Source organism: Ursus maritimus, unplaced genomic scaffold, assembly GCF_017311325.1.
Source record: "Ursus maritimus isolate PB19 unplaced genomic scaffold, ASM1731132v1 scaffold_28, whole genome shotgun sequence".
Classification (NCBI taxonomy): domain Eukaryota; kingdom Metazoa; phylum Chordata; class Mammalia; order Carnivora; family Ursidae; genus Ursus; species Ursus maritimus.
In genome coordinates, this window is record NW_024425341.1 from 15,311,323 (window position 1) to 15,325,735 (window position 14,413).

Consider the following 14,413-nt stretch of genomic DNA (forward strand, 5'->3'; position numbering starts at 1 on the left):
AATTTGCAGTGATGCCTAGACCTTTCTTTTTTCTTTTCTTTTCTTTTTTTTTTAAACTTGGCCAACTAAAACTCTACCATTATTACTGGAACAAAGTTTATTTCAATTCAACAAACATGTACTGGCCTAAGTGCCAACAATACAGAAATGAGTAAGACAGTCCTTTGCTCTAAGAACTTTTAACCAGAATGAAAGACTCAGAAACAAATAACTTAGAATGATCTTTTTGAAGTGTAAATTTGACCATATCACTCTACTTAAAACCTTCTGTAGCCCAGAATGCTATTCTCCTCTCCCCCAGTATCCACAATTTCCTTCTGACATGGTTAATTAATATGGCTAACATGGTCACTGTGAATAAAAATTACATTCCCAACCTTCTGCACAAAGAAATGTGGCCATATAACTAAGTTCTAAAGTAAGTAGAAAGTGTCCTAAAGTAAGTTGCTGGCAATAGCAACTTCTAGAAAGTATCCTTAAAGGGAAGGACATTTACTTCGACTCCTCTATCCTACTTCCTCTGACCTGCTGTCTGGAAGGTAGACATGATGGCTGGAACTGGAGCATCCATCTTAGGCCAAGAGGTTATGTTGGAAATGGTGGCTATACATGTCGGAACAAGAAGCTGCGGACTAGCTATAGACTTTGAATGTAAGAGAAGATGAGTTACATTGTTATTTTATTGTTGTTTCTGGTGCTTGACAGCCAACTGATCTACTGTTAGTATGATAATTGATAATTATAATATAGCAATGTCTATCTTCGGCTCTATCTATATATATCTATCCATCCACCCTGATGTCTGACTCTAAAGTAGAAATGGAACACACAACAGATTTAACATCAGATATATAATACTCAGCGCAAGTGAAAATTTAAGTATTTACCAACAGACACATTAATATAAACAGATCAGTACACTCACTAAGTTTGAAACATTAACAAAAAGACATAAAATTCATTCTTCAGACATCAGTATTACTGACTTCCAACTTTAGGATAACTCTATTAATATTTTAACTTACTTCTTTTGAAGGATTCATTGGTAATGTAAAGATAGTTTTCCAATATGACCAGACAAACATTGCAAAAAGTAGATGATAAGCAATCAGGCACACAACTGAAATGAGAAGAACATAACTATCATTATAATATACAAATACAAACTGAAATCATAATAGTCACAAAAGATCTACTTGTTCTAAATTAACCAAATTCTTTAATAATGTAATTACTTAATATCCCATGAAAGGAAAGCTTTCATCTGTAAGCAGGCCCATCTATTGGCCAAATGGCTACAGGAACTTCTCCTAAATTTTAAAAGTAGGCAGCTATGCCTGCAACTTTAAATAATAAACACACAATTAAACAAATGTTAAAACATTCAGGCTTTAAGAACCTTACTTCACTGACAAAGGATAGCAAAAGCAGTTCCTATTTGGGAAGATCTTTGCTAATTTTGCTTAGCTGTGGTCAAATCTGTTGGCCCTGATTGTTTAATGACTACATATTTAAACAGAGACCATCTGGATGAAAAGAGATTTCCTCCAACAGGAGTTCAAGTGTCTTGTTTATCACATGGGATAATTGTTAAGAAAAGCATACTTTTTTCAGGCAATGTATATAAATACACTTTGTATGGTGTTTTAGTCTTGAAATACTGTACTATGCAAATATAAAATATTAATTTTGTATACTGTGACTGATCAATTCTGGATAATACATTAATATATATATTAATTCTGTAAGACACAACTGAATAAAATATGCTAATTTAAAATACAGCATGTTTGGTATTTTAAAACTGTGTGGCAATTTTTTAAAGAATGATGATACTCTTCATTTATCATTTATCATCTTTTTAAAGAATGATGATACTCATGGAATCATTTAAAAATTCAGTTATCCATTCACGCACTTAAATTAGTGTGAAATGACTAGAGCTAATGACATTTTCCACAAACAATATGCGTGACTCAGGTATGGGGTAATACTGTGAGTTGAAACCGGAGATTGTTGATATTCCTCTATCTCAAAGCCACAGGAATCTCTGCACAATGGCTGCCGTTTCAAGCGAGAGGTCTTTGCCAAGCGTCTGACAGAATTCAGTCTGGAGACTGAGAGAAGTCTTTAACCCCACCTGGACTGCACATTCTCAAAGTATAATTTATTAGCTCCAACCAAATCTAAATGAATACTGTTTTCTTAATTCTTTTTAAAATCTTACATCTAAAACAATAGTAAAACATATCTTACCTTGTTCTCCAACATTTTCCATGGACACTACAGAAATAAACAGAAAGAAAGAGATAAGTAATAGATTATGACACGGCAAACACAGGGCCTGAAAGAGACGTAGGGCTCTCGAGTATGTTAATAATTTGGCTCTCCTTCAAACCAACGTTCTTTTTTTTTTTTTTTTAAGATTTTCATTTATTTATTTGACAGAGAGAAGACAGCCAGTGAGAGAGGGAATACAAGCAGAGGGAGTGGGAGAGGAAGAAGCAGGCTTCCAGAAGAAGAGCCTGATGTGGGGCTCGATCCCAGAACTCTGGGATCATGCCCTGAGCCGAAGGCAGACGCCCAATGACTAAGCCACCCAGGCGCCCCCAAACCAACATTCTTTAAATATTTGTTCAACTTTATTTAGAGGAGAGGTGAGCGCTGCGGGAGAGAGGGTGAAGAAGGAAGACTGGTGTCTGCATTCAGCCAGGGCTCTGTTGGCATTTCAGACCGGAATACCACATAGAAACCAAAACCTGTCAGGCCTGCTCCTCGTGGGTCTTAATCCTATATCGATGGTTTCTTAGTCTTCCTTCCAACTCAAGGTTCAGATAAAAGCAGTGTTCTCCAGATCACTGCATTTCCAGAGACATTTATGGCACTTTATAAGTTGGCAAATGCCTAGTCAACTCTCTAGAAAGAATAAAATGTTGTGTCCATGGCACACACTCTTCTTGCCAAATTTCTCTAAGTATAATTCTTATGCCCAACGATGAATAGCTCCCTACTGTACAATGAGAGAGGCAGGTAATGCCTGAGAAAGTGCCATCCCTTCGGGGCTGTTGTAAACATCCCAAGGTAGATGAGGACCCTAGATTAGGGACCACAGAGCTGAAACAAGCTGGGACAAGACACTGTGTTGAGTGATGATCCAGACAGTTTTCCTACCTTCTGTAGTACCTACTTGTTCTATTTCCCATGTGGTATTCCTCCTTTTGTACTAAAGTCTTTTTTGGAAGTTTTGGTCTGTCTCAAAGTTGGAAGTTGGAATAAGCAAAAATATGGTATTTCCTGGAATATGATTTCATTGCTTTAAGAAGCACTGGACCCAGAGGGTAATGCTGTGAGAGATTTGTAAGATTACTTGATCCAAAAAATGTCCTTCCTAAAGAGAGCTCCTGAATGTCAGTTTAGGCGTTTCTAGAAGCAACAGGAGCCCATAGGTTTGGAGTACTGTCCATTCCATTACTGGATTGCTCTAAAGAATTATTATAGGATTATAGGTTGCTGAAATTAGCCTCTCTGTGGCTTCTACCTATGGTATCTAGGCTTCCAATCTGTAGCAATAAACAGAAAATCTAAATGACAGAACTTTACATAAAGTTATTTGTGTCTCCCTTAAACGTTCTCTTTTAGTCCAAATAATATATGTCGTCCAGATCTCTCACCAACCTTGATGCAACTCCTTTCAATGTTCCCTAGGCTTTCAATTTCTTTTAGCATTTCTAATACCCATGATGGGACAGATGGGTGATATGGTAAATCAAATAGTAATATGGTAAATACATACCATATTAACATTATGGGTCACAATTTTAGTTTTCACTTCAAAAGTTTATTTTGCCTAATCTTACCTTGGATCAGCCTAACTTCTTTCTGCTCTGCCGCCTACAGTGATATTATTTCACTTTAGAGATTTCTAACTTTCCAATATTCCTGAGTTAACTCTTCCCCAACTGTGCTACAAGCAGGCAACAAAGACTGATTTGTTGAAAGATCCTAAGGAATCACAACACTTTCTTGGCACTTAGGGTGTACAGGAAGAGAGAAAGTGGGGACAGTAAATAATTACCCCCCTCATCAAAGATGTTCCTGTTTGCCAAGAGCAAAATGATAGCATTTAAGGATTACATCTTTGAATCCGGAACGATCACAGACATGGCAAAGCTGGTAGACTGGGTTGCCAGTTGTGTTCTCCAGCTGCCCTGTCCACCTATCAGTCTCCTCCCTCATTACTTATTCCTCTAAGAAACGGAATGGCGCGTCAGAAAAAGGCTGAATGGTCAGTTATTAGTTCAGAATTGATAAGAGTGAGACTTTCTATTGAAGTATTTAAGAAACTCTGGGGGGGGGGGAGCACCTGGGTGGCTCAGGTCATGACTGGGATGGAGCCCCTCATCTGGCTCCAAGCTCAGTGGGGAGTCAGCTTGTCCCTCTGCCCCTCCCCCCATGCTCATATACACACACTCTCTCTCAGATAAATAAATACAATCTTTTTTTTTCTTTTTTTTAAAAGAAACTCTTGGGTAAAGATAAAACATGTAAAACCTAAGTTTGAAGACTGAGATTATCAGCCAAAGTAATAACCCCTAATATACAAAAGAATGACAAACTGCTTCTTGATTCAAACCTCACTTGAACAAATATCCTTAAAAGTATGTATATATGTATGTGTTTATATATGTGTGTGTATATATATAAACTAAAGGAAGAGAGGAAATGGGGATAGTAAATTATTATATATAGAGAGAGAGACACACACACCCTCCCTTATCTCTTTGGCATGGATTATCAGGCAATCATTTAATACAGGAGTCAGTAAACTACAGTCCTGTTCCAAATACAGCCAGCCACCTATTTCTGTAGATAAGTTTTTACTGGAACACAGACACACCCACTCATTTACGTGGCTATTTTTGTGTTAACAATGGCAGCGCTGGGTAGGTGGACAGGACAGTATGGCCTGTATTGCCTACAAGATTTACTACCTGGTCCTCTACAGAAAAAGTTTTCAAACATTTGTGTATTAGTCAGAGTTCTCCAGAGAAACAGAACCAACACACACACACACACACACACACACACACACACAGAGACAGAGAGAGAGAGAGAGAGAGAGAGAGAGAGAGATAGAGAAGGGGGGAAGTGATTGATCTTAAGGAACTGGCTTACAGGATTGTCAGGGACGACAAGTCTGAAATTTGCAAAGCCGGTTGCAAGCTGAAAACCCACTAAAGAGTTAACGTTGCAATCCTGGGTCCAAGATAACAAAATGGCAGAAATTTTTCAGGAACCCCTGGGTGGCTCAGGCCAAGGTTAAGCGTCTGCCTTTGCCTCAGGTCATGATCCCAGGACTGTCCTGGGATCCAGCTCCTGGTCAGGCTCCTTGCTGAGCAGGGAGCCTGCTTTTACCTCGGCTTTTGCCCCTCCCCCGCCTTGTGTGGGCTCTCGTGCCATCAATCTCTCTCTCTCTCTCTCTCTCAATCCCTGGAAGTAAGTAAATAAAATATTAAAAAATACATACATACTTTCTTCAGGGGACCTCAATCTTTTCTCTTAAGGTCTTCAACTGATTGGATGAGGCTGGCCCACATTATGGCTTTACTCAATGTTTATTGGTTTAAATGTTAACCACATCTAAAAAATACCTTCACAGCAACATCTAGACTGTGGTTAAACTAAACAACTGGCCATCACAGACTACTCAGCTTGACATAAAATTCATCATCAAACCCTGAATTTATAATTGAGTTTTATTCTGGAAATCTACCAAGAAGATACCTGTTGATCTTTTACATCAGTTCTCAACCGAAGGTTACTATTTATTATATATTTATTACTTATTATAAATCAATAAATCAGAACTAGAGCTAGCAACTTAACTACAGTACATCTTTATGCATCTGCTGGAGGGAAACCAATAATAAAATCCCTTATCTCTTAAAATCTGACTACAAATAATCCCACCCAAATTAAGTTTATTTATACACCCATATGATTATTTAGGATGCTATCAAGCCTATTCTCTATAAGCAGCTCTAAAAATATTAGAGCAGATTTAGTCTTGATTGATTTAAATTCAATCTGGATCTAAAGCAGGGCATCATCTCAAAGATCATTCTAGTCTTACATTTTTGGCGACTGATTTTTAAAAATTTGGCTTTGGTGATTATACATTAAGAGTTGGTTGTCAAAAATTATATCTGTTGATAAGAAGCAGCTCAGTAAACTGCTGGTAACTTAAATCTAGTTCAATTTTTAGCCATAAGTACATCCCAAATCCAAAACCTCAGATACTAAAATACACCCTCATAGTAGAAAAAACAAAGTACTTTCCCCTCTTAAATTAGCAAAGAACAGTTACGTAATTGTTACTAGAACAATTTGGTTTTTAGGTACTTCCACTGCATATGCGTATTGCTGCGATCTTTCTATTTCTTAGTCTGGATTTTCTTTTTCTTGCCTTCAAATTCAAACTCTCTTTTTTGGAGGAATAACTTACCTACACTGCATGTACACAGTAACTTTTCTATATAAATCCACAATGCTATTTCCCAATTCAGTTTGACGCAGATCCATCTTAGCCCCATATATGCAGTCTGATGATGAAGAACGCCAAGAATAAACATTTGGTTCTAATGAATGAATTATAAGGACAATTTTATAGCCCAGCTTTATTTATTTTTTGGGGGCTTATCTTTAACTCCTTCACTGAAAAACATTCACTAACTACACTATGCTTATACTATTGAGGATAAAATGGCAAATATGATTCCATCCCTGTGCTCAAAAAGCTTACAGCATATGAGATCATCTTAATTCGAAGTTAAAACTAACGAAAAACAAGAACACGGTTATTAAGGCATTTTCAATTAAGCAATCAAAGCAGCTCAGATTCGGAAGATTAAAACAAAAAGAGTAGTAGCAGAACAAATATGTTTTAATATCTCCCATCCTAACAAAGTCTCACCTCTGACCTCATATCTGGCTGCTATCCCATTTTTCTGGCCTCTTCACGGGAAAACTGATTTTAACAATCTTCCAAATGCACTGTCTCTAGCCCCTCCAGCTTCCTCTTCCTCCCTCAACCAAGTCCAGCTGGCCTTTCACCCCAGATTCCACTGCTATTTCTCTCCTTTAAGGTCACCAAAGCCCTCCCTTACCGCTCATTCTCCACACTCAAGTGACTCTAACAGAATTAATAATGCTCTTTTTGAAATAGTTTGTCGAATTGACAGTGAATTCTCCAACTAAAGCGGCCAGTGCGACCGCCTTGAAGTAGGATCCTTTGTCCTTTCAGCTACTTTCCGAGAAGCTATGGCTCATTTTTCAGGTATTATAGATCAAAATTTGGACGGTAGGAGGTACATGACAAATCATTCCCGTGAATACTCTAGTGACATTGCTGCCAGTCCATTTCAAAGACAGACTTAAGAAAATACATTATTCAGATCAATATGTCCAGCTGAACTCCAACTGTATTCTTTTCTTCCTAAGAAACGCTTTTAATTAATTTTCTTTATAACAGATCTACTTATATTTTTAAGTCTTTATCAAACTGTGTTTTCCTTCGTTATTCTCATATGTCATTGTAATTTTATTGACAACTGCGGTCCCTCCTCCCTTCCTCACTAACCTCATCTCATGACACTCCCTTTCTTGTGCAGGATGTTTCTGCCACTCCAGGCTGACTTGCTTCTTTTTTTTTTTTTTTAAGCTTTATTTATTTATTTTAGAGGGAGAGAAGGAGAGGGAGAGAGTGAGCATGCATGGGGGTGGGGGAGGGGGAGAGGGAGAGAATCTTCAAGCACACTCACCATTGAACCCAGAGTCTGACTTGAGGCTCCATCCCATGACCCTGACTGAGATGATGACCTGAGCCGAAACCAAGAGTCAGATGCTTCACCAACGGAGCCACCCAGGCGACCCCAGGCTGTCTTGCTTCTTGAACGTGCTAACATTGTCCCCTGTCTAGATCCTTTGCACTTGCATTTAACTGGGTGGTAGGAGACCTGGACTCTGGTCCAGTCCTCCCAATATGTGTGACCTTGATCATGACATTCGGCTGTTCTGTACTTCGATTTTATTGTTTAAAGAAAAATTTGTACTTTATCTTGACAGTTCCTCTGGCTCTGAAATTATCCACATTCCTACTCAGATGTATTCTGAAAAATCACTGACTTTTAAAAATCAAGGACAAAAGTCACTCTCCAAATAAATCTATCAGTGGATTTATAGGAATAGTTTTGTCAAGGGCAGAGTGGTAGCTTCAGGATAGAAGCCGAGAGTAAGGATAAGGCTTCATAATGAAGAACTTCCCAACACATGGCTTCCAATTGGACTCCAGACTAACATCCCAATAGCCCTAACCACAAACATCATGCCAGGCAATCTACATTCCTCACTGGATCCTCATACAGTTCCTCAAAAACTCATTTTATAATAAGAAAGCCATGATCTCTTTTAAAATGTAAACTGATAGCATCATCTCACTAAAAACCCTCCCATGGCTTTGCACTGAATTTATAATAAGGTCCAATCTCCTTACTTAGGTCTCCAGGGTCAAACATGATCTGGATCCTACTTACCTCTCCAAGATCACTTCTCATCACTCATCCTCTTGCTTACTAAGCTGCATACAGGCCGGCCTTCTGTTTCGAGAACATAACTAAACCTCAGTTTCTTTACGCTGTCTGAAAAGCTCTTCCCCAGCTCCATTCTTGGCTAGCTCTTTACCATCTCTCCAGCTGCAGTTTCAAAGTCAGTTTTGCACAGAGGCTCTTAGGTGCAGTTCACCCCTGCAATCATTACAATACACTGTTTCTTTCTTAGCACTTAGCACAATCTGCAATTATTTTCATTTGTTTCTTTTCCATGTTCCTCCCTGGTTTGAGTCCTGGCTCCGCGGGGACCAGGTTTTATCTTGGCCAAGTTACTTAGCCTCTCTGAGCCTTATCTCAATATTTATCCCGTTGGGCTGTTTTGTGAATTAAACTAGGTAACGTTAAGTGAAAGCCCCTGGAATAGAACCTGACACTAAATATCAGGGATTCAATAAATGTTAGCTGAATATGGAACATAAATATCACAAAAGAGGGAAGTGTTAGGAGTTCCCCAAAGTTTGGTGTTAACTGTGTTATAAACAATCTGGAGAAAGAAGTACGTGGTGCATTTTTAGCTTGCAGGAATGCTACAATTTGCTGGAGAGTGCAATGCGAAGTTGAAGGGAATAAATTTCTGGAAGACTTTTTGAGTGTGAATAAGCAAAAAAAAAAATGCAGGTGAATTACAACGTGGGCAAATTAATATAAGAAAAACTAAACAAGTGATTTTTTTTAAACAAGTGATTTTTTAAACTATATTTTCTTTCCCTACCCCTTCCAGAGCTCCTTTCCTCACAATTCCTCCCCACCTGCATCTCCCCACCCCCATCCCCCATGGCCAGTCGAGGTTCTGATAAAGCCTGACACGCACCAGATTCTCACTATGAGGAGCTGTGTCATTGTGGGGAAAAGTCAGACTTCCCAGGTGGTTTGATGCATTCCTCCTGCCTCTAACTCAAAATTTATATCTAACAAACTACACTGAGCCAAACTACGTGCTGGAAATGATCAAACAATCATGCAAGATGGTTGAGGAATCACCGGAGAACTTTTCCTGAAGAAATGCCCAACGCAACCTCAAAGACAAAAATGAACCACAGTAAGTCAGACAATTTTAACCAAGATACAGGAAGTCTCTTATGTAAGAACAGGTTATGGTCCAAAAGATTATGCAAGGCATTTGTCATCTGGGTGCTTAGTCCTCCATACTGGCTGCCAAAAGCTTTTCTGATGCATAACCCACCTGAATAATTGAAAAATTATAAGTTGGCAATGTTATAAAAATTAGCTATTCTGTGAAGGGAAGGCTTTTGAGTTTGCCACATCCATACTCCTCTCCTCTCCACAGCGGGCCTTCACACCTGTTTTTGGCCACGACCCCCTGAATTTGTCAGCTTGAGAAAGCACCACACTGAGTGGCTTAAACACCAGACGGCTCGTTTCTCAGTTCTGAAGACTAGAAGTCCAGGATCAAGGTGTTGGAAGCATGGGTTTCTTCACAGGCCTCTTTCCTTGGCTTGCAGATGACGGTCACCTCCCTGTATTTCAGATCTCTTTATCTCTGTGCACATCTGTCTACATGCAACTTTCCTCTCCCTATAAGGACACCAGTCAATTTAGATTAGGACCCACCCTAATTAACTTATTTTACAAAAGTATTTCTTTAAAGGTTCTGTCCAAGCACAGTCACATTCTGAAGGTCTGCAGGTTAGGATTTCAAGTTATGGATTTTGGGGAGACACAATACAGCCCATAACACTCTCCAAAATACGACTGAAGCCTGAGCAGGGTGAAGGCCAGTGGGGGTGAGAGGGCATCTGCCCAGGCTGGGGAGGGGTAGGAGTCAGATGTCAGGGGGTGAGGGAGAACTAAAGGAAGGGGTAGTTTCTTGAATGCTTACTGTATGTCGGGGTTGTGCTGAATTTTGTCAATGCTTCTCGCATTTAAACCTTATAGCAATCTGTAAGGGAGGTATTATCATACTTCTAAAAGTTAGGAAGACAGTCTTACAGAGGTAAAATAACTAGTCTAATGTTATTTGAGTCATAACATATGGAGCTAGGATCTAAATATAAGTCTTCCTGGCTCCAAAATTCTTTCAAGGATTCCACCTGGCCTCCCGGGCTCTGACTGCACCCCCCTGGGCTTCTCTGTCCAGACAGTCATTCCTTCTTTGCTGCTCTCACGTACCCCTGGCCTGTCCATTTAATACCACACTACCACCTGTGATTTCTGATTCAGGATGCACTGGAGATCAGGGTTTAAAATGTCTTCTCTGTCACCTCTCCTCAAGTAACTAAACATAACCTAGAAACAGATCATTTTACGAACTTTGGACACAAATAATTACAATATTTGGTAATACTGGGGCACCCGGCTGGCTCAGTCCATTATGCATCCGACTCTTGATTTTGGCTCAGGTCATGATCTCAGGGTCCCAGGATCGAGCCCTGAGTTGCCGAGCTTAGCTGGGAGTCCGCTTGAGATTCCCCGGCTCCCTCTCCCTCAGCCCCTCCCCTCCCTTGCACGCTGGCATCCTCTCTCTCGCTCCCTCTCTCTCCTAAATAAATAAATCTTAAAAAAATATTTGGTCATATTTCAGGGCACTACGTGGAGCTGGGCTTTCCTGAGCTCTCAATTCAGCAACTGGGGAGGGAACAGAGCTTTGGGTTCCTGGGACAAGAGGGAGATGGTGATACAGGAAAGATTAGGAGATGGGCTGGGGGTTTGCTGACCTCCCTCCTCAGCAGTAGAGGGAAAGAAAGATCATTCTTGAGGTCAGCACTACACAGCGTACAGGCTCCCAAGATACATCCCCTGCTTGTAGAAACTGGCAATGAAGAGAGATAGAGCATTCATCTGTCCTGAAACGGTAATTTGCAACTTACAGTGATCAGAATCTTCCAAGTTAAAAGTATTTTTCTCTCTCAATAACATTTTTTAGCAACTTGACCAAATCGTTGTTCCAAATATCTAAGAAGCTCTACGTTATAGAAACAGACAGTGTAAAACCACCTTCTCCAACTGAAAGCTGAGGAACATACACTTAAATCATTAAGAATGTGTAGGTCTGTCAAAATATCAGTTTTGAAAGGGAAATAAAAAACTTTGTCTCACAAGTATGGCCTGAAAAACTCACTGCCAGTCTCCCCTTGGCAAAGCTTCGGAAGGGCAATTCCTGAATCACTGACTGTACTAAGCATGCAGTTAAATAAGGAAATCTGATCTCAGGGCTGGTCTCTTGAACTTAGTGTCCTCGTTTCAAAGCTTACTCAATGGAATCCTATAATCCCCCTGTCTCAAATGAAAATAGAAGAGATTCCTGGTGCCAGCAAGCTGGGCAAATTTCAGGGCAGGTAGTCTACTCATCCCATTAGATAGAATTGTATGGGTCCTCCCTCTTCCACACATGGCCACAATTCAAACACCTACAGTGCCTGGATCTTTTCAAGATCAACAGCCTGTCTTTCCAATTCCAGATGCCCTTTTTTGGCTTGGGCCTGACAGGCATGTCTGACTCCTCTGAACTAGGCAAGTCTGTAGTGAACCCTACACCCCTAGCAAAGTTCTACCTGGTGTCCATATGATGGCTGTCCACCACAAGGGAGAAGATCAGGCAGGGATTTTATATCCTGAAAACATTTCCCTCATTAGTCAAGACCAAAGTTTTAGAATTGGGAGGGCCTTAATGATTATACTACCCAATGTAACTATCACCTTTCTTATACTTGTATGTACATATTTATTTATTGGTAGGAAGCAAAAAATGCTACTTGTATTTAGCTTATTTCAGCATTTAAAAATATGTATATGACAAGATGAAAACAATTTTTGTAGTACATTTTTTAGCGTCATTAGATCAATCTCATTATCTGGTATACTCAGAATTAACACAGAGGACAATACTGAGAGTGCTTTCTCTTCACTACTAAACACTGTCTGATTAAGTAGAAAAATTAATGCTTCTTATTTGCTTCTCCAAGGAAACAGACAACCTTCGAAAACTTCCCTGGCTAGCAGCTACGTGTCGAGTACCATCTGACCAGGGTTCATATTACAAAGCACATATAATACATTTAAAAATTAAACCAATATTTCTAGGTCTGTGTAAATTATTTGGCACTTATGTGGTACCCCACAGGAAGGAACTGTATAAAGCTGTAATTCCAACCTTTGTGTCTATGATGTTCATCAGAATGGAATTTACAGCAGCACCCCTGAAGGGATAATCAGAAGACTGAAAGCAACACTAGCACTAGCAATAATTACCGCAGTGTTGCACCGGGTCACAATATCTAGTAAAACATGCAAGGGTATCAAAGTGGATATCATCCTTCAGTACCGAGTCACTGGGAAGCACTATTTTCTTTTGTAACTTTACCGTCACATATTCACGTGGTAAACTCAGCACACACAATCTTCCTTTGATCTCAGCATGAATTAGCGTTCCCCTTCTGATGTGCAACCAGTCATACCCTTGCCCGACACTGCATGTCCTACAGCACTAGCGGTCTACCTGACAGTAACTGCAGGAATGTATATTTGGTTGCAGCAAATTTGGTATAATTTGATATAATCATAAACTGGCAGCCCACACACAGATGAAAAACGCGCACTGCCGCTGCTGTATGACACAGTATATTACAACAGTGCAGTATTATACGAATACCACCTCGTTATATGGTTGATGTATTCATTAATATTAAGTGGGAAGTTCTAAAATTTGGGTACAGAATTGAGTAAGACAGTCATCAATATTTGGACTGAGTCTCTTCCTGCTCATTGTGTGAGCTGCATCTCGTTTCCTGCCTGGATCTCTCCCCAGTTGTACATACTGATTTTTGCTTCTCTTTGTAAACCATTTCCATTTACCCTAGCTCTGCAGACAATTCAAATGCCTTGCTATTCATTTGTGAATCGTGTCGTCCCTGTGCGGTGGATAAGAATCTAGTGCACGATTAATACCACAGGTTACTGATGCAGCCACAGAAACAGACAAGTTTCCCCCACTTCTCCTCACCAGCTTGTGTTTATTAAGTGTGTGTACCACTTACACTCGTGAACACGTTGCCCTTTAAAAAGATACAATTTCTGCCAGTTAGCAGTCCTGCTCTGGTTACTCAAGAAGTGTTGTTGAATTTTAGACTACAATAAGCCAGCAGCTCTTAACATTTCTGCCTGGGACATACCTGATGGCCAGCATTTCATGAGGGACACACTCCCCAGTAATGAAGCCTGCCTCATGGGCAAAATGGGATTATTCATGATTCCCTGACCACCAACTTTCCTAATGCACCATAAAAGGACAAGGCAGCTACAAATTGCTACAGTGACATTGGGGTGGACCTCGCAGATACTTCTGGAGAGCTTCAAACGTGGATGTTTACAAGGGCATATGCAGGTTTCTCGGGAATCACACTTTTCAGCAAAAATCAACTGTTCCAGGAAAACTGTATGGTGATCCTTAAAAAAATTAAATTTAGAATTACCACATAATCCAACATAACACTTCTGGGTACATACCCTTAAGAATTGATCTCAGGGACTTGAACAGGTATTTATTTGCCCAACAATGTTCGAAGCAGCATTATTCAGAATAGCTGAAAGGTGGAAACAACCTAACTGTTCATCAACAAATGAATGGATCAACAAGACGTGGCATATACATACAATGAAATATTACTGATCCTTAAAGGGCAAGGAAATTCTGACACATGCTACAACACAGATGAACCTGGAAGACATTATACTTAGGTGAAATAAACACACACAAAAGGACAAATATATGATTCCACTTATGAGAATTA

The 14,413-nt window shown here is 39.7% G+C and overlaps 1 protein-coding gene across 2 annotated transcripts in view; it reads right to left on the bottom strand.

The window, feature by feature from the left end:
• The window catches only part of ZDHHC2 (zinc finger DHHC-type palmitoyltransferase 2), a 69,246-nt gene that overhangs the window by 43,092 nt on the left and 11,741 nt on the right, over positions 1 to 14,413 (bottom strand). For both annotated transcript variants that reach the window (XM_040643316.1, XM_040643315.1), the window contains exons 2-3: positions 2,257 to 2,283; positions 1,026 to 1,120 (exon numbers count right to left, since the gene is read on the bottom strand). In XM_040643316.1, the coding sequence (XP_040499250.1) occupies positions 1,026 to 1,120; positions 2,257 to 2,283 (122 nt within the window). The remainder of the gene's footprint in view (positions 1 to 1,025; positions 1,121 to 2,256; positions 2,284 to 14,413) is intronic.